Source organism: Lagenorhynchus albirostris, chromosome 6, assembly GCF_949774975.1.
Source record: "Lagenorhynchus albirostris chromosome 6, mLagAlb1.1, whole genome shotgun sequence".
NCBI lineage: Eukaryota > Metazoa > Chordata > Mammalia > Artiodactyla > Delphinidae > Lagenorhynchus > Lagenorhynchus albirostris.
In genome coordinates, this window is record NC_083100.1 from 88,660,534 (window position 1) to 88,687,816 (window position 27,283).

A 27,283-nucleotide genomic window follows, 5' to 3' on the forward strand; every position below is an offset into this window, starting at 1 on the left:
TCATTTGCCCAGAGCCTTGTGGTAAAGAGATGTTAGAGAAGAGCTTTTGCGCTTCATTCCTCCTGACTCCAAAGCAAGAGCTTTTACAAGCCATTCCAAAGATCCAGGCCATCTCTATGTACTGTGTGCTCTCAGATTCCCACGATGCCTTTGAACAGTCTCTTTTATAAGCTTATTTCTGTCCCTTACACCTGTGCTTTTTTCAGAGTGGAGGTTGAATCAAATTATTCGATAGTTCTTTTGAAATATATGAAAATTGTGAAATATATGAAATTTTGGTAACATTTCTCCAGAAAACGTCTTATTTTTACCTATTTTCATATATTATTAAAGTATATATCTCACTCTATCTTTTTATTTTATATATTCTTAATTATTTCCTACTTTCATTCCTTCTATTGTTAATTTGTACATATATTGTATATGTATATGTGTATCTACCTGTATATGTATTGGTCCTGCCATAGGTTTATCTATACTTTATTAATCTTTCAAACAAATGACTTTGGGTTTTTTTGATAATCTATTTTTCTCTATCTTATCAGTTGCTGTAGTTATTTTTTCTAATTTCTTTGTGTTAATTCTTTTTATATTTTCTGAATTATTGAGTTTAAGTAAGATGTTAATTTTTAATGGATGAATTCTCAACATTATTTAACTAGCACAAATACGCAGAGAAGGAAAACATTAAATTGTCAGAATGTTACATTGTTTTTCCTTATATAGATGGAAAAGTTTTCAGAGCTGAGGATGGTTATACAGATTATCTGAATGAGGTAAAAAAAAATATATGATTTTTAGTTAACAGTGAACTAAAAATAGTATATGTACAGTTTTTTACTCTTTATAAATTTCCACACTTATTACCATATTTCTTTTTTCTTATAACAGATACATTGAGGTATACACTTCAGTGGTTTATAGTATATTTAGAGAGCGATACAACCACTACCGCTATCTAATATTATTATATTTTAATCACCCTCTCAACAAACCCCACAGGCATTAAAAGTCACTTCCCATCAACCCCTACCCCAGGCCTGACAACCACTAATTTATTTTCTGTGTCTATAGATTTTCCTATTCTGGACATTTTATAAAAATGGAATCGTAGAGTATGTGGTCTTTTCTGACTGACTTCTTTCACTTGTCATAATGTTTTCAATGTTCAACCATGTTTTAGCATACATCAGTACTTTATTTCCTTTTATTGTAGAATAAAAATCTCTTGTATTGATATACCACATTTTGTTTATCCATTTATCAGTTGATGGACATTTGGATTGTTTCCAATTTTTGCTTATTTTGAGTAATTCTGCTGTGAATATTTATGTACAAGCTTTTGTGTGGACATGCATTTCATTGCTCTTGGGTGAAAACTAAGAATGGAATTGCTGGGTCATATGGTGACTCAATATTTAACGTTTTCAGAAACTGCCAAACTGTTTTCCAGAGTGGCTACTTCATTTTAAAACCCCATCAGCAATGCACGAGGGCTTCAGTTTCTGCACAATCAATTTCCATCAGTTTTTACTGTCCATCTTTTTTTTATTATAGTCATCCTAGTGGGTGCAAAGTGGCATCTCATTGTGCTTGACTTTTTTCCCTTATGACTAACAACGTTGAGCATCTTTTCTTGTGCTTATTGGTCATTTGTGTATCTTCCTGGACAACATGCCTGTTCAAGACCTTTGCCCAGTTTTAAACTGGGTTATTTATCTTTTTAGTTTTGAGTCATAATTGTCCTTTACATATTCTAGATACAAGTCCCTAATCAGATATGTGCTTTGGAAATAATTTGTCCCATTTTGTAGGTTTTTTCACCTTTTCACTTTCTTGATGTTGTCCTTTGAAGCTCAAAAGTTCTTTTCTTTTTTTTTTTTTTGGATGAAGTTCACTTGTTATTTTTCTTTTGTTGCTTGTGTTTTACTGTCATAGCTGAGAAACCATTGCCTAATCTAAGGTCATTAAGATATACTCCTATGTATTCTTCTAATAGTTGTACAGTTTTAGCTCTTACATTTAGGTCTACACTACATTTTGAGTTAATTTTTATATATGATGTGAAGTTTGATCTTCTTTCTTTTGCATGTGGAAATCCAGCACAATTTCTTTCTTTCTTTTTTTTTTTTGGCGGTACGCGGGCCTCTCATTGTTGTGGCCTCTCCCATTGCGGAGCACAGGCTCCGGACGCACAGGCTCAGCGGCCATGGCTCACGGGCCTAGCCGCTGCGCAGCATGTGGGATCTTCCCAGACTGGGACACGAACCCGTGTCCCCTGCATCGGCAGGTGGACTCTCAACCACTGCGCCACCAGGGAAGCCCCAGCACAATTTCTTGAAAACACTCTTCTTTCCCCATTGAGCAATTCCCTGGAGATTGGGCTTTTGGGGGAGCTCCAAAACCCATCTATCCCCTCTGGTGGTTTCTGGGCTGTCTGTGTACAAGGCTGCCACAAAGCTGGGGAAAGGGAGACATGATTGGTGCATGTTTGTTTTTTTATATTAATTTATTTTTTAATATTTATTTTATATTGGAGCATAGTTGATTAACAGTATTGTGTTAGTTTCAGGTGTATAACAAAGTGATTGAGTTATACATACACATGTTTCTATTCTTTGTCAAGTTCTTTTCCCATTTAGGTTATTTTACAGAATATTGAGCAGAGTTCCCTGTGCTATACAGTAGCTCCTTGTTGGTTATGTATTTTAAATATAGCAATGTGTATAGGTCAATCCCAACCTCCCAGTCAATCCCTCCCCCCCCAGCCCTTACCCTCTGGTAATTATAAGTTCATTCTCTAAGTCTGTGTGTCTGTTTCTGTTTTGTAAATAAGTTCATTTGTATCATTTTTTTTTAGATTCTGCATGTAAACATATCATATGATATTTGTCTTTCTCTGTCTGACTTATTTCACTTAGTATGATAATCTCCAGGTCCATCCATGTTGCTGCAAATAGCAGTATTTCATTTTTTTTTTAAATGAATTTATTTTATTTATTTTTGGCTGCGTTGGGTCTTCGTTGCTGCGTGCGGGCTTTCTCTGGTTGCAGTGAGTGGGGTCTACTCTTTGTTGCAATGCGTGGGCTTCTCAGTGCGGTGGCTTCTCTTGTTGCGGAGCACGGGTTCTAGGCGCGTGGGCTTCAGTAGTTGTGGCGCACAGGCTCAGTAGTTGTTGTTCATGGGCTCTAGAGCACAGGCTCAGTAGTTGTGGCGCGTGGACTTAGTTGCTCCGCTGCATGTGGGATCTTCTCAGACCAGGGCTCGAACCCGTGTACCCTGCATTGCCAGGCGGATTCTTAACCACTGTGCCACCAGGGAAGCCCTATCTCATTCTTTTTAATGGCTGAGTAACTGGGATTGATGCATGTTAAAATGCTACAAAGTTTGCTGTTCTCAATGATATTCAGCATTTTTTCTTAATAAACACTCACTGGATTGTTACTAGAATTTGGTTAATTTCTAGAGTTTAGAAGAAAGATAATTTTGACCATTTTGCTAGTATTCTCATTGTTTTCATAGAGGAGAAAATTTTTGGAAGTCCTTACTCCACCATTTAGAGATTATTCTCTATATCATTAATTTTTAATTGTCTCATGGTTTTTAATCTACACATTTGATGCCATAATATCTCTATTTCTGAATTCCCTATTTGAGGTCAGGTTAGTCAAGAAATTGTTTAGTAATTATTTTTAGTTTAAAGCATATGAGGAGCTTAGCAGTCTTTATTGTTGATTTTTAGTTTCATTTCTTTGTGCTCAGAGCGTGTGTTCATTATTAGTTTGATTATTTGCTATCTCTTGAGACTTACTTTATGGACTAGAACATGATTATTTTGTTAAATGTTTCATGTGTACTTAGAATATGCCTTCTATTTTGATGGCACCAATTTCTATATATTTCCTGTGTGTTGAGTTTTGTGTTTATTTTGTGGTTCTCATTATATTTGTTATATTTTTTTCTATCAGTTTGAATGGGTTAAGGTTGAAACTCACACAGTATAATCATGGATTTATTAATTTCTCCATTTAATTATGTCAAGTTTTGCTTTATATATATTTTTTAATCTATTATCGAGCATATACTATTTTTGTTTGTTTTTTGCGGTACGCGGGCCTCTCACTGTTGTGGCCTCTCCCATTGCGGAACACAGGCTCCAGATGCGCAGGCTCAGCGGCCATGGCTCACGGGCCCAGCTGCTCCGCGGCATGTGGGATCCTCCCGGAACGGGGTACGAACCCGTGTCCCCTGCATTGGCAGGCGGACTCTCAACCACTGCGCCATCAGGGAAGCCCTGGGCATATACTATTTTAAGAGTTATATTTTATCTGTCAAACTGTTCATATTATCATATAATAGTGAGCCTTTTTATTTCTATGAAAGCTGTTTGCTTTGAAGTTTCTTTTGGCTAATATTAATGTTAATTTATTAATAAGGCAATTAATATTTTATGACTATTCACAAATAAAATTTTAGAACAAACACATCACCAAAATTATTTATTTAAAAAATCAAGACAGCTAGACCTATGCAGTTTTCGTGATGGCCTTTTATTGTTAGCAGAGGCAAGAGTGGAATCCAGCTCTTCTATTATAAAATTTCTTTCTACTCAGTTGTAACAGAGAAGGCAATAATTTTTGGTTCAAGAGAATATACTTTCTCAAATAGAGCATGAAAGTAAGAGCAATAAACGATCTCTTAAATATGAATTCTCCTGAAGGGAAAGCATGTTTTACAGTATTTGTTATGCTGAATTACCATGCTCAGCATATATGTCATGCCCAAACAATTCTTGTTTTATTTATGAGTATTTCTTAGAAGGTGATATGAAATTTCTTCTATTACTAGTTTAAAATTTCATTCAGAAAACTAATTAATTTATATAGGAAATATATGCAAATGCTAAAAAAAAAATGAACCTATGCAGAATAAAGTAAAACTTAGTTTTCTTCCCACTCCTGAACTCATCACCAGTTCCCATGGCAGAAGTAACAGCATTCCTTCATTAATCTTTTAAGATGTATTCTGTGATTTACCATCACATAGGTCTAGAAAAATCTTTTATTTTTTAACTTAAATGGTAGCATATCATGCACATGGTTCACATCTTGCTGTTTTCAACTTACAAAATATTGGAAGTTATTCCACATCAGCACATGCATATTAATCACATTTATGTGGCCTTATAATATTACACTCTGTGACTATCATACATTATTTATGCAGCCATCTATTGAGGAATATTAATGTTGCTTAATCTTTTGCTACGAGAAATGATATTGCAAAGGATTTCCATCTTCATCTGCAAATTATCATATGTACAACTCTACCTTTACAAATGGACTTACTTGATCAAATAGTGTAATATATATATAAACTTTTGATGGAATATTGCACAGTGACGCTACTTAGGGGTTATACTTTTGTTATCACTATACCAGAGTGCCTTTTGTCTACATTTTAATCAAAACAGTGTCTTATCAAATATTTTCATAGTTTTAAAATCCATTTATCATTTTATGACAGAAATTGAATACTTTTTAAAATTTCAAAGTTGTTTATATTTTCCTTTCTTTGAATTTTCTTTTTAATACCCTTTGCCCCGTTATTCATGTATTTTTTCTTGTCAATTTGTAGGAGCTCATATGTATTAAATAATTTAATGCTTTATTATATTGCAGATATTTTACCCAGTTTTCCTTTTGTCTTTTGACATTTTTTACATTGTTTTTTCTCCTACAATTTCTTCAGTAACAATAAAATTCATTCTTTTCTTTAGGTCTTCTATGATTTGTATCAAACTCAGAAAGGCTTTCCTCATTCTAGCATACTAAAAATAAAATAACACATTTATGTATGTAAGAAAAGTAGATACTTTTGAAGAAGCAGTCATTTTGTGATTTAAAAACTGTGTTCTTTAACATTATTCAATATAAGCTTCTCTAGCAAGTAGCTGCTGCACCTACAATTTACTACTTAACTAAGGGCAAACAAACTATAAGCCAAAGGAAGGGAAGGCTCTTCAGAGCTGTAATGTCCCTAGTTTCAGCATATGTTAAGAAATAGCTGACTATTTTTGGTGTGTCATCATCCAACCTTTTCTCTTACCCAGTATCTCTTTTGCTTATTCCTTTGAGCGATTTCTGGAACTTAATAGTCATAATAATTATTAAATATTTATTAAGATATTATTAAGTATTCACACTTTTAACTGTCAATTATCCTGATAACTTAGTATGTTATACACTTTATAAATTAAAATATTGAGGATCAGAGTGTCTGAGTAAATTTCTCAAATTTATACAGCTAGTTGATAGCAGAGCTCTGTCTTAACCCACAGTTTCTGACTCCAAGTCTGTTACTTGCTGACTACATCACAGTTACTGCTACATTTGTGTTTACTGTGATGATTTTCAGCTTATAAAACAAATTTGCAGACGTCATCTAATTGGATTCTGATAGCAAGAGTTTAAGTTAGATTGAAAGGTGGTTATTGTTAACCTCATTTTACAGGTAAGGACATTTAATTCCTGAAAAGATAAAGAACGTTTCTAAGCTAATAGTTGTTTCACAGCCAAAGCAGGTAATCAAATAAGGATTGCTGATCCAAAATTAGTTATTATTTCTTTTAAACAACTGTGCATCTAACACAACCTTTTTTTTTTTTTTTTACTTTAAAAACGCTAAATTTTGGATTTTAAATTTTATGAGTATTTGTTCTATTGGGAGCTTTCTGGAACTGGTTATTTTGTACATGTTTGGTATCTTGTATCAGTTAGCTATTATCACAGTAATGTTGTGCAATAAACACCATAATACTATGCAATAAATATCCATAATACCTAAATGATATTAGGTATTATATCAACAATATACATAATGTTTGCTCACAAATTCTCAGGATTTCTGGACAGTTCTTATGGTCATGGCCAGGCTTGCTTATACTATGTGATCAGCTGAAGGGCAAGTAAATGACTCTGCTGATTGTGGCAGCATCTCTCCCATGCTAGCTGTCAGATAGTCTCTTAGGATGGATTCAACTCTTCTCCACATTTAATCACTCAAAACACATTTATTTAATGTGCTGGGCAGAGCTCCCTAAAGTAGATTCACCTCCAGTGAAAAAAAAAATGGCAGGTGACTTCCCTCCACCAAGGCAGCCAGCACCTTCTAATCTAAGACCTGGTATGTACTATGTATTCCCTGGTGCTAGGTGTTAGGGACAGTATAATGAGCAAGACAGATGAGATCCCTGTTTAAGAGAGTTTATAATCCAGTGAGGAAGATCAATGGCAAACACAGAAATATTGATTTTAAAGTGTATCTCAAAAAAAAAAAATAGGCTATGATGGTATAGAATAATGGAGGTGTGCTTTTATTAGATAACTGATCAGGAAAGACCTCTCTGAGGAAATAAGATTAATAAGAACAGTAAACCTGGTTGCAATTGACAAAATCCCAGTTCAAATGAAGTTGAATAGAGTTAAGTGCATTGGCTCATATACTGAAAGTATGAGAAGTGTATAGGGTATTTGAAGGAAGGAGCTAGTCTTAGGGGTAATTGGAACTACAGATTTGAATGTCCTTAGGACATCATGGTCTCTCCCCTGGTCATCACTGCTTCTGTTTCTGAGGCTTTTTTTTCTCTTCTCCTACAATACCACGAGTAGACTTACACAAACTACAAGGACATGAACTGACAACACTAGGCTGAGAAATCTGTGACCATAGAAGAAAAGAGACTCTTTCCCCTCAGCTTGAAAACTTCTCTGGAATTTTACAAACCCGTCTTCCTGACTTAGATCTCACATCCACCTCTTGAGTCAACCGCTTTGGCCTGGGATAATTATAACAGCTCACATTCACAGACATGTATAGACTTGGGATAGGAAAATAAATTTCCCTAAAGAAAAGCACAAAAGGGTGGCACTAACATGGAAACAGGAGAAATCTTTGTGAACCTGGATCCCTCCCTCAAAATGTATATTCATCAAGTGAATTCATGTCTAACCCATATTAGTATGTCCAATGGTAATTGGTATAGGACTTAATACATTTCAAAATGATAACATAATTTTTTTTAACTTTGGGGTATTAAAAATTCTTTCTTTTAGGTACAAAAATATAAAACTTTAATCTCATATTTGTTTTCAAAGCTTTTTCTGTTTCTCCCTACTCAGGCCTGGTCCAGGATTAAAAACTAGTGGGGGAAGAGTTGTAGACATGATCTTCTTGGGTTGTAGAGAGAGCCACCATCTTCCCTCATGGAGAGTATTCACTAATTATCAGCCCAATAATTGTTTTTTGTTGAATCTCTCTCCTTTATGGATCTAGAGTCATGTGATGGGCTAAGAGTGGCAGCGTTAGTTTTATTCACCTCTTAGCAATTCCTATGGTGATGTTTCTGAAGTTTAGATTGTCAGCTGAAACTACTTTAAAACAGAAAGTCTCACATTTTGTCTTGGAATTGCAACAATTCTTGTATTTTAAAATCAGAATCAGGTGTATAAAAGTTCAAAGAATAAAGACACATTTATATGTTATTTTAATAAATACAAATAAACCTAAGTTTTTCAAGTTTCTTTTACATTTTGGATTAAAAGAAAGTGTTCCTTTAGTGAGAGAAAATTACATAATAAATTATACTTTTAAATAAATGGATTTTGACCTCAAGCACTTTATTCCACTTACTAAGCCTATAAATATTTTCATAAGCCTATTAAAATAAATTTATTTTCAGATCCTTTTGAAGCATTCATCATCTTTTCAATTCGTCATGAGATCAGAAGGATTGATCTTCATAAAAGAGACTATAGTTTACTTGTTCCTGGATTGAGAAACACAATAGCACTTGATTTTCACTTCAATCAAAGTTTACTTTATTGGACAGATGTTGTAGAAGACAGAATATACCGGGGCAAGCTTTCTGAAAGTGGAGGTACATCTATTACAATGTTGACTTAACGTTCAGATTGATTTCTAGCTGAAAATTCCAGAAAAGTATGCTGTAATCAGAAGGAATTTTGATTAATCTTTGGCCTTTGGTTCTTCATCTTCTCCCTCATATGTGTAAAACCAGGGATGTGAAGTGTATGTGTGAAGATAGGGGAGGGAAGTGGTGAAGGCCTGTACTGTTCACACCATTTTCAAGTTGTGAACTTTTTCATGCATATTCGGTGAAGAAATTTATTTACAAGAAAAAAAAAGCACTGTCTCCTACATACTAGTAGTCATATTTTTGTCAGTTAACATAGCTTGTGTTTTATTTGGTTTTCACCTTTCAGCATAATTCAAAGTAATAGTGAATTATTACAAAGATGACAAATATGAGCTGAATATGTTTTTCCCGTGATTTGACATCTCTTTTCTCCAATCTAGGCCGTTCTTTAGCAGCAAGGCCTTGAGATAAATATACGTAATAATTCTCTTGAAAATTTTAGATCTGTGTAGCATTCCAAAGGCCAGGTATTTCTATCACCATCAAATTCCTCCTTAAATCACCTATACAATTTTGGAAAAATATAATATTTGAACACACTATATAATTATGATCTGTGATATTGCAAGGTACTGTGTCATATTGCAAGGTACTGACTTCAAATGATGGATTTAGATCCATGACTTTAGATGGTTAACTGTTCAAAAAACCACACTATTAAAAAGTCTAACAAAAGCACTGGCAATGTCATAAATTACAAAGAGCTATCCTATTAGAAAAAGGATTGTTTTTTAAATATATATATATATATTTAATTCCAAAATAAATTAAGGAATGGATAAATAAGAATAGTGCTGGGTATTACCAAATTGCTTCTTTTTATTTAGACCACACTACTGCCTTCTTCTCTCATTTGCAAACATGTTATATCCTGCAAGTCTTATGGCTTGCAGGATATAACATGCAAGCCATAAAACTTGGCTTATGGTGTGGAGGTGGGTGATTTGGGGCTTTTGTTAAGGTTAAATGCAGCAAGAGTGATCTTATCAGGCATGCTTCAAAAAAAGAGTGGGTGCTGAGTAGCTATGATGCATGTTACCCCAGGTGGACTTTTTCTTTTTATTCTACCCCTGAAGATCAACGTTTGAATTAAATTGCAGCAATTTTAACCAGCACATCATTATTATTTCCAAAATCCCTTGTTCTGACTAAAAAGTCAGAAGCACGAAATAACTTTTTTGCAACCTAAACATTGTTATTAGCCTCAGAGTTGTTTTAAAATTCTGTTATACTGTCACTGAAAGGATTTAAGAGATTAAAAATCTCTGCTGGGAAAGATCAGTGATTCTAAATTTGGGGCCTTCTTAGTTTCCTCTGTGCCAGGTAACACTATTGCACTATATCTCTCAAGGTTAATATAATGTTAAGTACTTCATATTGCTAATAAGTAGGCCTTTTCCTTTGTGCTTAACATGTTCCTTGAATGGGTGCAAGTGTTGGCTTCTCTTTTTTTGTAGGTGTCAGTGCCATTGAAGTGGTTGTGGAGCATGGCCTGGCTACCCCAGAAGGACTAACAGTTGACTGGATAGCAGGCAACATATACTGGATAGACAGCAATCTGGACCAAATCGAAGTGGCCAAACTAGATGGTTCCTTAAGAACTACACTCATAGCAGGAGCTATGGAACACCCCAGGGCCATCGCTTTGGACCCAAGATATGGGTAAAGAAGTTTGCCTTTCACAGATTCACTTTGGCATAAAAAATAATCTTTCAAATTAATACTGAATTCTATTATCTCATAAATTATGAGTCATAGTGCTTATTTTGTGCATGTAAATATGTGTGTATATATACTTGTGCATAGTTTTCTATACATGTGTGTGTTTATATGTACATATACAATTATATACATAATTGTGTGTGTACATATATCTATCTATATATAGCTATAAATATAGATATATCTCAACCAGTTTTAGTTTGTTACCATGAATTTTGTTATAGGATTGCTTATATAGGTACTTTTAGAGGATAGAACTTTTTTTTCTAAATGTGGGCATTTGGCCCTTTTGGAAGCTGTTGTAACTCTATTTTAAGCAGTAATTTAATGAATTTCTTTTTGACCTGACAAAGAGATGCTGTAATTGTTTCTAAGGGTTGCAAACCACAGTGTTTGGTCCGAACGGTCACTGATGTTAACCACCTCACCCTATATCTGTATTGATATTTGTATATACTTGGAGTTAGTTTGAAAGAATATTAGAATAAGCTTGAAAGAGTCCAGTATTGAGATGCTAACTGCTGGGATATTTGAAGGACAAGACACATGATTCTGGAAAACAAGGTCAAATGTATAATTCAGGTTATTGCCCCCACTGTTTCCCTGTGTTCCTTTGTGAAATAGCAGAAGAGAGACAGTGGATTTGGAGCTAGAAAACAAGGGTTCCAGCACTGCTCAGTCATTTATCCTCTGGGAAATCTACTCAAGTGTATTGTCTTCCCTTAGATTTCAGTTTTCTCTTTTGTAAATCAGGGATAATAATTTCTTTATAATTAGGTTGTTTTGAGGAGCTGGGAAAATGTGGAAGATAATATATAACTCATCTACATGGGAATGCTTTGCTCTTGCTGTTAATTGTTTATTTCTTTGGTAATTATTTCATTAATCCAAAATCATTGGCAAGTCTAAAGGATGGTAGAAAGGAAATTGTTTTTTGGCTCTGTACCTTTAAGTAATACAAAGTCTAGGGAGGACCACGGCGAGGGGGGAGCCAGCCAGGAGGGACTTTAATGAGATGAAGAAGAGTGAAAAGGGAGCCTTGTGTTTAAGTCAGCTTCCTGGCCCACACTGTCTGCTTTGTGCCCTGGTTTATGCCCAAGACCCAGAAATCAATAGATTGGGAAGTCTGTTTGTTTTCCTTTTCCTCAATTCAGATACAGAAATTAAAGGGACAAGGCAGCTTGTCTAGACCAAGGCTCCAAACTGGCAACTCTCATTGCTGTGTTTGTTTTACCTTCCACAGAGTTTGACATTCATTTGAATTAGTTGCCAAGAGTTAAAATATTGAAAGATTTTGTATACAACTCCGGATTTCTGGCTTCTTTCAAAAAAGTAGGGAGATCTGGCCACAATCAACAGAGCAGCAATTGTATCTTTTTTTTTTTTAACAGCTTTATTGGAGTATAATTGCTTTACAATGGTGTGTTAGTTTCTGCTTTATAACAAAGTGAATCAGCTATACATATACATACATACCCATATCCCCACCCTCTTGCATCTCCCTCCCACCCTCCCTATCCCACCCCTCTAGGTGGTCACAAAGCACCGAGCTGATCTCCCTGTGCTATGTGGCTGCTTCCCACTAGCTATCTATTTTGCATTTGGTAGTGTATATAAGTCCATGCCACTATGGAGAACAGTATGGAGGTTCCTTAAAAAACTAAAAATAGAATTACCATATGACTGAGCAATCCCACTACTGGGCATATACCCTGAGAAAACCATAATTCAAAAGACACATGCACCCCAATGTTCATAGCAGCACTATTTACAATAGCCAGAACATGGAAGCAACCTAAGTGTCCATCGACAGATGAATGGAAAAGAAGATGTGGCACATATATACAATAGGATGTTACTCAGCCATAAAAAGAAATGAAATTGAGTTATTTGTAGTGAGGTGGATGGACCTAGAGACTGTCATACAGAGTGAAGTAAGGCAGTTGTATCTTCTAGCCTGGAGGTATGTCCTCCAGTTTACATGGTTTACGCTTTGCCCATTTCACTCATTACCTCCTGTAATAACAGTTCACTAGGAAGAGGTCATCTGTGTCTAATGAAAAGTTCCCTTTTTCAAACAGACTCTCCCTGAGGTTGCGAGTAGATTGCCAATCTTGACCCTTTACTTCCCACAGAGGTCCATCATCAACGGAGGTTTTTACCCTCAGTGTAACAGCTACTGTTGTGAACTTTTCACCTATTAGACCTATCTACGTTGTACCAGCACCGTATCTGCATGAGAAACTTTCTGTATAAGGGAAAGTGGTATTTTGGAGAAAGTTGTAATTTTAGCAAGTATACCAACATGGTAGGAGAACTGCTTCTCAAAATAACAAATGGCACACAGAGAGAAAAAAACAAATAAATAAAACAGGTGTATAAAAAATCTTGAAAATAGTCTGATCAAGCAAAGCAGTAGATCTGGGAATTGAAGCTTCTTTTCCTATAGCTTGGAACTGATAATGCTTAGAATAAACTTATTTATCTCAGCTTGTTTGGGGAATAGCCAACCTGAGAAGAGAAAAAGAAAACAGAAATGCAAAAGATACACAACCCACAAATGCTATTTAAATGAAAATATCAGGCACTATTTCAGTGGTATAAGGGGATTTCCAGAAGTAAAATATTCTCTAAGAGTTGAAAGTTAGTATGGTAAGCTAGCCTCTGAGGAAGGAAAACTTGATAATGCTTCTGAGAAAGTTGATGTCCTCCATTGCTACTATGAAATTGTGAGGCTAATTAAGATAATTACAGTGGTAATAATTTTATTTAATGGGTGAAGAAATAGCACTTGTAAAATTGTTTCTGGTGTAAATGACCAAAGTTCAAATGGCAGTACCAATTCACTAACTCTAGGAATAAATTAAAAGTTTGACAGGTTTGGGTATCATATGATATGATAGAATTTTTATTATTAAAAATTATTTTATAAAGGATTGATATGGTTAAATATGAGGTTCATGTAAATACCTTTAGAGCCCAGTTGTAAATTTAAAATGTAGCAATTAAATTTTTAAAATGTAGTGCAAATATTAAAATTTATTTTCAGGTTTATTGGATATTTTGGTGAAAAGTTCATAGACATTTTTAAACATTGGACCTTTCATAAAGTAGGCTGAGAGACTAGTAAAAATAAGTATTCCCCTATTTCTCACATTATTGATGAAATAGGTAAGACATTTAAACTCCAAAGACATTTAAACTTTTTTTGAAAATTTTTATTTTAGGATAAACCCACTGGATAATTTTTCGAGAAATGTAGTTTGTGTAAATGCTATAACCTTTCCTACTAGATCATAAGCTTTCTGATGGCAGAGTCGCTTCCATGTCTATGAAATCCTTCACTGCCCTTGATATATATAATTGTGCTCAGTAAGTGCTTGTTCAGTAAATTAATGCATATGAATAGACCTTTATTTTACATGAAACTTACTGGAACTCAAGGATACAACTTAAAGAGTGAAGTATACAGTAAAGTACACTAATGGGTAATACTATCATCTTCTTTGACAATAAAGAATGAAAGAAAAAGTTTGCAACCAGCCACTTTGTTCCCTCAGCACAGCTGAGGAAAAAAAGCAGGCTATAACATTAAACCGATAAAACATGTTTACATCACATGATCTTCTGAAGCAGTCAAGGTCTTTGTGACCTTTTTTAACAAATCTCAAAAAAGAAATGTTTTAATCAATACTTTGCTTCCTCAACATAGAATCCACAGACCTTCATTTTACATTATAAGACATGTTTGCTATCATGTCACATTCCTACAGTATTCTGGGTTTTGACCCAGTGTCCCAAGTGACAAGTTATTCCAAGATGCTAAATTGGGCATCTTAGGGAGGAGCTATTTTTCTTTCATTCCATTTTAAAGGAATACACTTATTGCTGAGGTGACCTGAAATAGTACTTGAATCTCCTCTAAACATCAAGCTTATTATTAGGGAGTAACAAGCACCAGGGAGTTCAGAATCTACAGGGTACTCACTTCAGTTCTTGAACTTTCATTGCCTTTATGCTCCTGTAACTGCATGGTGTCTTCTTGCTTCTTTGCTGGTATTTAGTTTTCATTTGTCGTAATAAATGGGCTCTGCTATAACCATTGCAGCTGGTGAAAGCAGATATAGTAATTGTGAAGATTAGTGAGACATCTAAATAAAATTTTAATTTTATCCGGGAGCGTTTCTAAATGAAACTGATAACATTGTTGGTTTCAGAAGGCCCAAAGATTATAGATAACCTCTTTTTTTTTGCCAAGATCCTTTATTTTCACCTTCTGCACCTTGACCTGATAGATTATAATAGCTCTTTCATGCCCATAATGGTACAAGTTGTTCATGGTCCGTTTACCCAATTTAATCCTGATACAGACTAATCTGTGAATGCAGGAACTATAGAATCAGTAGACTGTAGTCTCTTTTTTAAAAGCAATCATGGTTGAACATTTCCATACGTCCTGTAAGAAGGGATATTCACTCTTTGTATACTTGAAGAAATAATGCAGTCATTGAAATGCTAATACATTTTAACCATAAAAAGAAAGTAATAAGGGAAAAATGATTCTTTTAAAAGACCACATTGTAAAGTGTACAAAAGAGTGCTTAGAATTTTATGAAACAATGATCCTTGAAATTAACTTTTAAAATTGATTGTTAACTGACTATTGTCAAGGTTAAGAATCTTTTTAAGGAAACTAATTCTAGAACATGTATTTTATAAAAAGTGTTGGAAATTTCCCACCTAAATTAACAAAAGATAGGACTCTAGTGACCACTGCAGAAGAAACAGCTTAATACTGCTATGTTTAGTGAAGAAATGAAGGGACCACTTATTTTATAATTCCTCAGAGTGTCCCAAGCCATACATTTTTGTCCACTAGAAACATGCATTTGAAAGTCTACAGTGTCTATTTCTGGTAAACCTACATATAGAGAATGCAGAATTGCACGGTTACTTATATGCATGTTGGGAATTGCTGCAACCACATAAGGCAGAAGAAGGTAGAAAGTTAAAAGAGAGACACCAATTCTCTATTTGTTATACAGGCAAAAGACAGTGTTTCAGAAGTCTTTGGGTCATCAATCCAGAGTGTGGAGTACAGTGTTCTCTAGATCTAGTGGGATCTTATCCACAGATACTCAGACTACCTATGACTCTCAAATTCAGGGATTTTGTTTTCAGGGATTATTTTTCCTAGTCTTTTTCAAACTTGCAAATCTCTCTACTTTACCTTGTTTGTCAGGATATCATCATAAATTTAATCGATGCTAGGTTGGTCTTGTTTCTTCAAATAATCTTAATTTTTTAATGTTACGTTTAAGGGGAAGCTGATAAGTAACAGCCTGGTGTCAGTGAAAAGTTGTGTGCATCCAAAATTAAATTTGAAGTGAGACACATAATTCATTTCATATTCATCGTTTTCAAGAAAGGCATTCAACTACTTAACCAAATAGCCTACCAGCTTTATATTAATTAACCTTTGTTTTATTTAATTAGCAACAGATTACATATGATAACTTATAAGCAATATATAGTACTGATATTTCCAGATAATTAGCACTTTCTCATACAAAACAATCCTATTCTTAAACTTTAGTCTTTTCAGAAAAAGATTCCCAACAATAAGATTTTATAAATGTTCTCTGGTACATTTTAAAAAATTATCTATTTACTTAATTTTGGGTTAGTTACACTTTTAAACTTTTATTTTAGAAAATTTTAAATACACAAAATAAAAGGAGTTGTAAAATAAATTCCCTCGTATCTATCACCCAGCTTCAACAATTATCAATACATTGTCCTCTGATATATTAATGTTCATCTTTATTCTTCCCCAATAGTTTGTGTAACTTATTCAAATATTTGGTGGTTAAACAATGAATGATTTAGATATTGTTTTTGTGGATATACTCCCACCACCAGAGCTATGGAAACTCCTAAAGATGCTAATAAAACAAAAACTTTTTTTTTTAATATAAACTCATTTTTTAAGAGATATTCTGTGAGATAAACCTATTCTGTGACCTACTCCTCTGAATTTTTTTCTCATGGCTTTGACTCATGCTTACTTTGTAAAACTAATCTACCTTCACATACATGCTGTTGTAACATTTAAACATTGACATTAGTATTAACTCTCATTCTTTCTCTCCCTCTGTGTGTGTGTGTGTCTGTCTGTCTCTCCATTTCTTTAATAGTTTGGAATGACTTTGAATTTTGCCTTTAAAAGAATATTCTCTCTGAATATGTGTGTGGTTGCTTGTGTAAACACCAATGTTTCTATGTGCTAGCCATTCTGTGTGCTAAATTGTTTACATCCATTACTTCATCAAATACTCCGATCAGTGGTACCGTTAGAGTTTTTATTTACAGATGAGCAAATGGAGGCTGAGATTAAGTATGCTGGAATCAGTGACAGACCGAAAATTTGATCGCAAGCTTGTCTGATGCAAAAACATACGCATTGCCACCATTCAACGCTGACACAATTATTTAATGACATTTTTTGAAGGTCTAGTACTTAAGTTGTATGGGAACCTACTCATCAAGAAGGTCAATATCTTCTTGACAACACATGCCTTTAGCACACATACTTACTAAATTCTATAATGTTTGGTATTGTCTTCCAGTCATTTCATATTTGTAATTCCCATATCCTATAAGAGATTATATACCTCTCAAAAATTGAGGTCATAATGAGCACTTAGTTTACATCACTCCACATTTCCTTAAATGGATATAATAAATTTTTTAAAAGAGAAGAAAGTTTGAATTGCATTTTGAATTTTGTTCCAGAGGATTGTTTCATTTTTCCAAGATAGCCACCAAATTCATATACCTAAGGATCATTCATAGTAATGGAAGAATTGCAAAATAGCAAGGCTATATACAATTATAATGAAAACAAATTTATGTTTACCAGTAACTTTACCACTTCTGACCAAAATGTTGTCAGAACTGATAATAGGAAAATTTGTTGGACTGTCACTGTCTCTCCAGTTCTTTGCATTTTCCCTCCCCAAATCTCCGTGCTGTCCATTGGGTTGGTTCTACTACCAAGGTAGAGAAGGCAACTACCATTTATTGATTACCAACCATGTTCCTACTCCAGTACCAGATGCTTTCCCTTTGTTATTTTATTTAGTGACATGATATTAAAGAGTTAGATGTTAAAAGCATGAGAACAGAAGTTAAGCTATCCAGTTTCCCAATTCCATCTGCCACTTGCTGGCCATATAACCTGGTCAAGTAATATAACTTCTCTAAGCTTGTTTTCTCATCTGTAAAACATGGGTAACTTTAGCCATGGCCTCATGGTGGATTAAATGAGATAATCTATATAAAGCTCTGAAAATAGTATTTAACGTATAGTAAGCACTCAAACATTAGCTAGTTGTAATAATTGTGGAATTGTTGTGTAACTATATTATAATACTATAGAAACATGCATCAGCAGTTTAGGCCACAGTCAATGAAACATAAACTATCTATTACCTAATAGCCTTAGAAATCAAATGCACAACATGAAACATTTGATGCCTGTCGTGTGGAACTGTTTATACACCATGAATTTGTAGAGTTACAAGTAGTATTTAGTAAAAAAATAAATTGTATTATAACACTTGCATGTTTGTATAAATCAAAATATATGATATCCTTCTGTTTCTTCTCTGTACCCTCTGTCATATGATCTGTTCCATTCATGTGAATCTAAATATCATCTCCATGCAGAATACTTTCAAATTCATGTCTCCAACTCTGCCACCTTCACTGAACTTCACCTTGGTATACCACCCAGGTTCCTGGAAACCTCCTTTTTTATGTCTTAACATCTCAAGATCCAAAAATTCAAAACTAAACTTTCAGTTGCTATCCACACCCATGCACACTCAATTCCCAGCTCTTAAAATCTGTTTCTCTTCCATTTTTCCCATTTTACCTAATGGATTCCCTGCACACCCTCTGTCTGTCCTTACTCTGAGTATGCCAAAGCAAAAAACTGACAGTCATCCATGATTCTGTTCTCTACTTCATTCCCTACATCCAAGTATCATTTAGTCCTGGCACTTAGTTCTACCTCCAAAATATTCCTGGAATCCATTCACTTCACTGCTATCACCATATCCCAAACCACTACCGTCTTTGCCTGGTCCTTTAAAATAGCCACCTGGTGTACCCATTCTCCTGCCTCTCTATAATCCACTTGTATATGATATCATGTTTCTCCCCTGCTTAAATGTACTTCTATTCCCTTGGAATAAAATCCCAAATAATTACCTTACCCTGCAAGATCACCCTCTTCAACTTCACCTTCTTCCCGTTTTCTCCTCACTGCCCCGTTTCTGATACATTGGCCTTATTTCTGTTCCTCAGTCACCCACTTGTTTCCCCCATTAGGGCTTTTGTATCTGCTGTTTATTTTTCATGTCCTGCCCTTTATACTGCTCTCCTCATCTCTCAGATTCAGTGTAAATATTACCTCCTCAAAGTGCTTTCTTTTCCTGATTACCTTCTCTAAGTAGATCACACACCTGCTATTCTCGCTCATAACAAAATTATTCTTGAACATATTTCTGTTGCTGTAATTTTATATTCATGTGTTTATTTCGTCTGTGTCCCCCACTGGACTATAAGCCCTGTGAGGGTAGATAATGCATCTGTTTCTCTTGTGATTGTTTACCTACAGTGCCTAGCATGTCATAGGCACTCAATAAATATTTGTGAATTGAATGACTGAAACGAGTATTCTTTCCTTTTCTTCAGAATTCTTTTCTGGACAGATTGGGATGCCAACTTTCCTCGCATTGAATCTGCCTCCATGAGTGGTGCTGGGAGAAAAACCATCTACAAAGACATGAAAACAGGGGCTTGGCCTAATGGACTTACTGTGGACCACTTTGAAAAAAGGATAGTTTGGACAGATGCCAGGTTTAGAAAATGATTTTTTTCTTTATTTTCTGTTACCTTCCTCGGATAATATTTACAAAATAAAAATTGTTCTCATGTGCACGTATCATGTATACACACATTGACATCAGTGGTGATTTTTGTTTGTTTTCATTAGGATGGCTTTTTTTAATGTTTCTACAAATCAGATACAGGCCCATAAAATATTTTTTATACAAATTTTTTGTCATTTATCTAAATAGTATAAGCACATCACTGGACTATCTGAATGAGTTTTGATATACTACTGATGCATTTCCTTTTCTGTAGGTCAGATGCCATTTATTCAGCCCTCTATGATGGAACAGGCATGATAGAAATCATCCGAGGTCATGAATACCTTTCTCATCCCTTCGCCGTGTCTCTGTATGGGAGTGATGTCTATTGGACGGACTGGAGGACCAACACATTGTCAAAAGCCAATAAGTGGACAGGGCAGAATGTCAGTGTGATTCAGAAAACTAGTGCACAGCCATTTGACCTTCAGATATACCATCCCAGTCGTCAGCCACAGGGTAAGTGCTTGTTATGAATTAACCACCAGAAATATTTTTACCTTAATCATATAATATTCAAACTGTAAAATAACTTTTGTAAGTTAAGTTGTTAATATTTTATGTATTGTATGATGGAAGTGGTACCAGCCTTTATTTTAATTAGCTCAGGTTTTTTTTCTTTGCCTTTTATTTATTTTACACACAAATAGAGAAATCTTAGAAATTAAGTGTTTTAACCCAAGTCCCCCAATTTTTAGTCACTGCTATTGCGTCAGTAAAAGATACTGTGGGAAGCTGTGGAATGTCTTCAGATTTGGAGTCTATTACCTAAATATGATCAGTAAATTAAAGGAAGACACCAAGGACACATTTATGTTGGCCCACAAATGGTCACTGTGCAGTATATTGGGAAGAGAGGGAATAGTGTATAATAAAGGATAAACCATCTGCTTTGAGCTTTTCTATTTTAAGAGAATTCAGTTCACATGGACATGTGTGTTACCTATCCTCATGTATTCCACATTTTGGTCAGTAGTAATCTCTACCTTGGTTTTGTGATTTCATTTCCTCCACTCAATCCTTGTCAGAGTTAATTCTAAGCTTCACATTTCTTTTTCTTTCTCTTTTGTTTCTTTTCCCCAGGGTACCATGGCCATTCTGTGTAACATCAGCTCATTCTTTTATACCTCTTACCTGACTTTTCCCCATCATGATATATGTCATAACATATGGAACTCTCATTCCAATGCAAATAATGTTCCCATTATCATTAGCATATTTTTGTTTGAGACTTATGATACTCAAATGACAAGCTCTTTCTCAAAGAGGATACATTTTCTCCTTTTCTCCCTCTTTCAGTGTAGAGTAAGCAGATCTTACACTTCCTTGGCATTTCTGGTCTTAGGGACCACACTGCAAGACTTATTTTAAATTCATGTGGTATTGTCTTATTTTAGACTTGATTAAAAATACTCACCTCTGTGGTTGAAAAATTCTGTCTGTCCTGTGTCTTTCTTCAATATTTGGCCTTAATTCTCCCTTGAAACTATTTCTCCTACCAAAGTGTCCTCATTGGTAAAATTTTCTGTGCTCTCTCTCTGACTTACTCTGATTAAATCTAGTAACCTTTCCAGAAACTAGAAATGTCTCACTTTTAATTTTCTTATATAATTGATCCTTCTTTGTTACATGGGATTTTCTACATGCCCTAAATTATGTGAGCAGTCACCTTAATCCTTTCCTATTACCCTTAGTTCCTCTACTCCTTTCATCCTACAGATGTGCAAAGCATGAGAACATTAAAGGGAGAAAACAGCTTAATCATTTTTGTGCCTAATAGGCATTCAATAAATATACTGGATTTAACTAAATTGAAATAAGGCAAGAAATCATGATTCTGACCAGAATATGCCACTAGTACAATAAAAAAGATACTCTTCTCTAAGACATAGAGATTGCCAACAAACACATGAAAGGATGGTCAACATCACTAATCTTTAGAGAAATGCAAATCAAAACCACAATGAGGTATCACCTCACACCGGTCAGAATGGCCATCATCAAAAAATCTACAAACAATAAGTGCTAGAGAGGGTGTGGAGAAAAGGGAACCCCCTTGCACTGTTGGTGGGAATGTAAACTGATACAGCCACCATGGAGAACAGTATGGAGGTTCCTTAAAAAAACTAAAAATAGAGCTACCATATGACCCAGCAAGCCCACTACTGGGCATATACCCTGAAAAAAACATAATTCAAAAAGACAAATGCACCCCAATGTTCATTGCAGCACTATTTACAATAGCCAGGACATGGAAGCAACCTAAGTGTCCATTGACAGATGAATGGATAAAGAAGATGTGGCGGGTGGGAGGGAGGGAGACGCAACAGGGAAGACATATGGGAACATATGTTTATGTATGACTGATTCACTTTGTTATAAAGCAGAAACTAACACACCATTGTAAAGCAATTATACCCCAATAAAGATGTAAAAAAATAAATAAATAAATAAAATTAAAAAAAAAAAAAAGCTACAAATAGAACTACCATATGACCCAGCAATCCCACTACTGGGCATATACCCTGAGAAAACCATAATTCAAAAAGAGTCATGTACCAAAATGTTCATTGCAGCTCTATTTACAATAGCCCGGAGATGGAAACAACCTAAGTGTCCATCATCGGATGAATGGATAAAGAAGATGTGGCACATATATACAATGGAATATTACTCAGCCATAAAAAGAGATGAAATTGAGCTATTTGTAATGAGGTGGATAGACCTAGAGTCTGTCATACAGAGTGAAGTAAGTCAGAAAGAGAGAGACAAATACCGTATGCTAACACATATATATGGAATTAAAAAAAAAATGTCATGAAAAACCTAGGGGTGAAACAGGAATAAAGACACAGACTTACTAGAGAATGGACTTGAGGCTATGGGGAGGGGGAAGGGTAAACGGTGACAAAGCGATAAAGAGGCATGGACATATATACACTACCAAAAGTAAGGTAGTTAGCTAGTGGGAAGCAGCCGCATAGCACAGAGAGATCAGCTCGGTGCTTTGTGACCGCCTGGAGGGGTGGGATAGGGAGGGTGGGAGGGAGGGAGACGCAAGCGGGAAGAGATATGGGAATATATGTATGTATATAACTGATTCATTTTGTTGTGAAGCTGAAGCTAACATACCATTGTAAAGCAATTATACTCCAATAAAGATGTTAAAAATAAAAAAAAAAAAAAGAAGATGTGGCACATATATACAATGGAATATTACTCAGCCATAAAAAGAAATGAAATTGAGTTATTTGTAGTGAGGTAGATGGACCTAGAGTCTCTCATACAGAGTGAAGTAAGTCAGAAAGAGAAAAACAAATACAGTATGCTAACATATATATGGAATAAAAAAAAAAAAGGTTCTAATGAACCTAGGGACAGGACAGGAGTAAAGATGCAGAGGTAGAGAATGGACTTGAGGACACAGGGAGGGGGAAAGGTAAGCTGGGACAAAGTGAAAGAATAGCACTGACACATATACACTACCAAATGTAAAATAGATAGCTAATGGGAAGCAGCCGTATAGCACAGGGAGATCAGCTTGGTGCTTTGTGACCACCTAGAGGGGTGGGATAGGGAGGGTGGGAGGGAGACACAAGAGGGAGGGGATATGGGGATATACGTATGCATATAGCTGATTCACTTTGTTATACAGCAGAAACTAACACAACATTGTAAAGCAATTATGCTCCAATAAAGATGTTAAAAAAGAAAAACAAAAAAAAAAAGGAAAATGAAAGAAATATAACCAAAGTAATAAAAGTAAAATAGGAGTTCTTCATGGAAAAAAAAAAAAGATATTCTCTAAAACCTTCCAACAGTATGGAGGAGTATCTAGTCATAAACACTTATGGGATTAGTTTTAATTGTTATAATTGCAAAAATGTGTACTTATATGGTTTTGTACCCACATTTTTTGGTCTTTTGTGGGAACTTTAATTTTTGTGTTTGGAAAAATTTAAATGAATTGGACCATGAAAAATGGCCTGGGTGTATGTATTATATTTTTCCCTCCCTCAAAATGGAATCATTGTATTTCATTTAATAACTGCCTGATTTACACACGTTGTCATGATCCCTAGCAAATTCATAGAAACGGAAGAAACATGATACTTCCAAGCTTTCCTGACAATTTCATATATATAGAAAGGAAGCGAGACATTCAGTGTAACTCATTTGGTTGAGGGGAGATTTTCTTGACATCTTTACTTTAAAGATGATTTATATGTGTCTTCTCCACTTTGTATAAAATAAGGAAGTTTTTACTATATGGATCTAATATAACATATTTTCCCAGAATTCAGGGCAGATATTCTAGTTTCTAGTCTACTAGAGAGAATGTCACCTATGATGAGAACTTGCTATTTCCTAAAGGAAATTCAGTCAGTTTCCAAATTTGAGAATGATCAGAGAACATTCTACTTTTCCCCATTGTAAGGATCACTGAGCATATAACAATCATTATCCATCTTGTTTATCTGCTTCAGTGAATTAATGCTTTCACTGCTGGGGGGTGGAGATGGGAAGATGCAGAAATCTACTGACTGTTTTATTCCCAAGGGTAGAATTACAATGAAAATGGTGACAAAGTTTCAGCTTTAACACAAGTACAATAATAACCCCCTGTTTTCTGGTGAAAAATAATGTGAGGTTCATGAAAACTAATACATTTTAAAAATACATGACATTCGGTTTTATAACATTAAAATGTATATCTCACAAATTAAAGAAATAAAGGTTAGAAATATTCTTTGAAGTTATCTAATCCCCCAAGTAGGAAATTAATTAAAGTTTTAACACCAGTTTTCTTACAAGTTAAGTGTTCATTATACGCATAAGTTTCCAGTTTGGTTATTGGACACTTAGAATTTTTAAAAAAGAAAATCTAGTTTAGAATTTTTTTGGTGTCTAATGTTGTTATTATGTGGGATTAAGAAGAAACAAATCAAAGAGTAAACATATGAAATAGGGAGCACTAGTGGGTATTTTAAATCTAATTTTTTTTATGTATAAGAACTTAGAGTTAATGGTATGGCCTTGAGAGTCCAACTGCCTGGGTTCAAATCCTATCCCTATGATTTATTAATTGTATGATGTTGGGCAGTTTACTTAACCGCTCTGTGCCTCAGTTTCCTCATCTTGAGATAATAGTATTTACATCATAACATCTAGTAAACATGAGTTAATCATCATTTAATATAAGCATATCAAACATGAGTTATTATGTGAAAAGATCTTAGAATGGTGTCTCATACATAATCAGTGCTTTGTGTTTATATATATATAAGTTAACTGTTAAAAAGTAACAGTTGTTGCGATCATATCATTTTCCTAGCCTCCTTTTGTTGAAATTTAGGTTACATTACTGTTTTAAGACAGTTTTGAACACATTTTCTCATATGTAAATAATTCATAATGGCCTTAATATCATACTTTTATAATCATATCAATTTTTAAATGAAAAATGCCAATAAAAATGTGAAACACAATCTGAAGGAGAGCAATATGATTGATTTATCAAGAGAATCCAGGTGCAGTCGAATGAGTAGATTATCAAATCTCTTTTCTCCACATTCAGGTTACCATCTATCACCACTCCTCATACACTAGTGCATGACATAAAAATTATGGTTATGTTAGTAAAAGGGATGTTTAAAAGTTTATTTAACATTGTAAAATAATATTTGCTCATTACCAGTAAGTTATAGAATGTAGAAAAACAGGGAACAGAAAAAATGTAAACCTACTTTTCCAGCTCCCAGAGCAACAAACATTTCCATGTTGTTTCTTCTGGTTATTTCATGTTGTTTCTTCTGGTTATTTCAACAGAGGTATTGAATAACACAGTAATAAACAAAAGTTTCACTATCTGTTGATGAACTACTACGTGCCATTTAGGTTTTACTTTTTTTTCCTAATCATCAGAGCTATCAAACAAGGTAGTTATTCCCACTTTCTATGAGGAAGCTGCAGCTCAGGGAAGTAAAGTAACCTGACTCAGAGTAATAAATCTCATTGAAAGGCAGGCAGTACCAGGGTTTCAATGAGCATGCCCAACTTCATAGTCCATGATTCATTCTTTGCTAAATTAAGAAAGCCTTTGTATCTCTTCATATTTAATATCATGCTTTATTTTTAATTTTGTGTCTTCCTTTTTACACTTAGCATTAGCAACTCTCTTGGTATCATTGATACCTTATCTCGTTTTTAATAACTGCATATTTTCACATCACATGTGACTATCAAAATTGTTCCCAATTATTTGTCTATTTTTGGACACTTAGTTTGATTTTAGTTCATTTCTATTCTGTCACTAATAATTTTAAGGCATGTATCTATCCATAAATATCATTTTCCATATTTTATAGTCTTGGGTTTTATTGTTACTGTTAGCAAGTTATATAATCTTTTGTAGTTGCCAGAAATAAATACATGAACATAAGCCCTTCCAAGAAGCAATAGCATCACTGAACCCCAATGAAAATTAGATCATTCTCTTTCTTATATTATTTCTATATTTATTTTTTAATCTATTTTCTTTGCAACTTGCAAATATACAGTACAGTACTATTAACTATAATCATCATGCTGTATATTACATCTCCATGACTTATTTACTTTATAACTGGAGGTTAGTACGTTTTGACCTTCTTCATCTATTTCAGTGGGCAAACCCCGCCTCCCCCCTGCCTCTCACACCCATCTCCAGCAACCACCAGTCTGTTAGTCTGTTCTGTTCTCTGTATCTATGAGCTTGGTGTTTTTGTTTTTGTTTTTTAAATTCCACATATAAGTGATATCATTACAGTATTTGCCTTTCTCCATCTGACTTATATCACTTAGCATAATGCCCTCAAGGTTCATCTGCGTTGCCAAAAATGGCAGGATTTCTGTCATTTTTATGAATAATATTACATTATACACACACACACACACACACACACACACACACACACACACACACACACACACACATCCCACATCTTCTGTATCCATTTCTCCATCGATGGACCCTTAGGTTTTTTCCATCTCTTGGCTATTGTTAATAATGTTGTAATGAACATAGGGGTGTATATATCTTTTCAAGTTGGTCTTTTCATTTTCTTTAGATAAATATCCAGAAGTAGAATTGCTAGATCATATGGTAGTTCTATTTTTAATTTTTTGAGGAACTTCCATGCTATTTTCCATAGTGATTGCACCAGTTAACATGCCCACCAACAGTGCACAAGGTTTCCTTTTGTCCACCTCCTCACCAGCACTTGTTATTTCTTGTCTTTTTTATAATAGCTATTCTGACAGGTGTGAGGTAATATTTCATTGTGGCTTTGATTTTGCATTTCCCCGATGATTAGCGCCTTTTCATATGCCTGTTGGCCATCTGTATGTCTTTCTTAGAAAAATGGCTATTCAGAGCCTCTGCCCAATTTTTAATCAGATTTTTGTCTGTTTGATATTGAGTTCTATGAGTTCTTTATATATTTTGGATATTAACCCCTTATCAGATATATGATTTGCAAATATTTTCTCCCCTTCAGTAGGCTGCCCTTTTGTTTTGTTG

At 34.6% G+C, this 27,283-nt stretch overlaps 1 protein-coding gene across 1 annotated transcript in view; it reads left to right on the forward strand.

The window, feature by feature from the left end:
* LRP1B (LDL receptor related protein 1B) overlaps positions 1-27,283 on the forward strand; it is a 1,442,028-nt gene that overhangs the window by 808,907 nt on the left and 605,838 nt on the right. The window contains exons 24-27 of the mRNA XM_060151186.1: positions 8,741-8,938; positions 10,456-10,660; positions 19,484-19,648; positions 19,937-20,181. Of these exons, the coding sequence (XP_060007169.1) occupies positions 8,741-8,938; positions 10,456-10,660; positions 19,484-19,648; positions 19,937-20,181 (813 nt within the window). The remainder of the gene's footprint in view (positions 1-8,740; positions 8,939-10,455; positions 10,661-19,483; positions 19,649-19,936; positions 20,182-27,283) is intronic.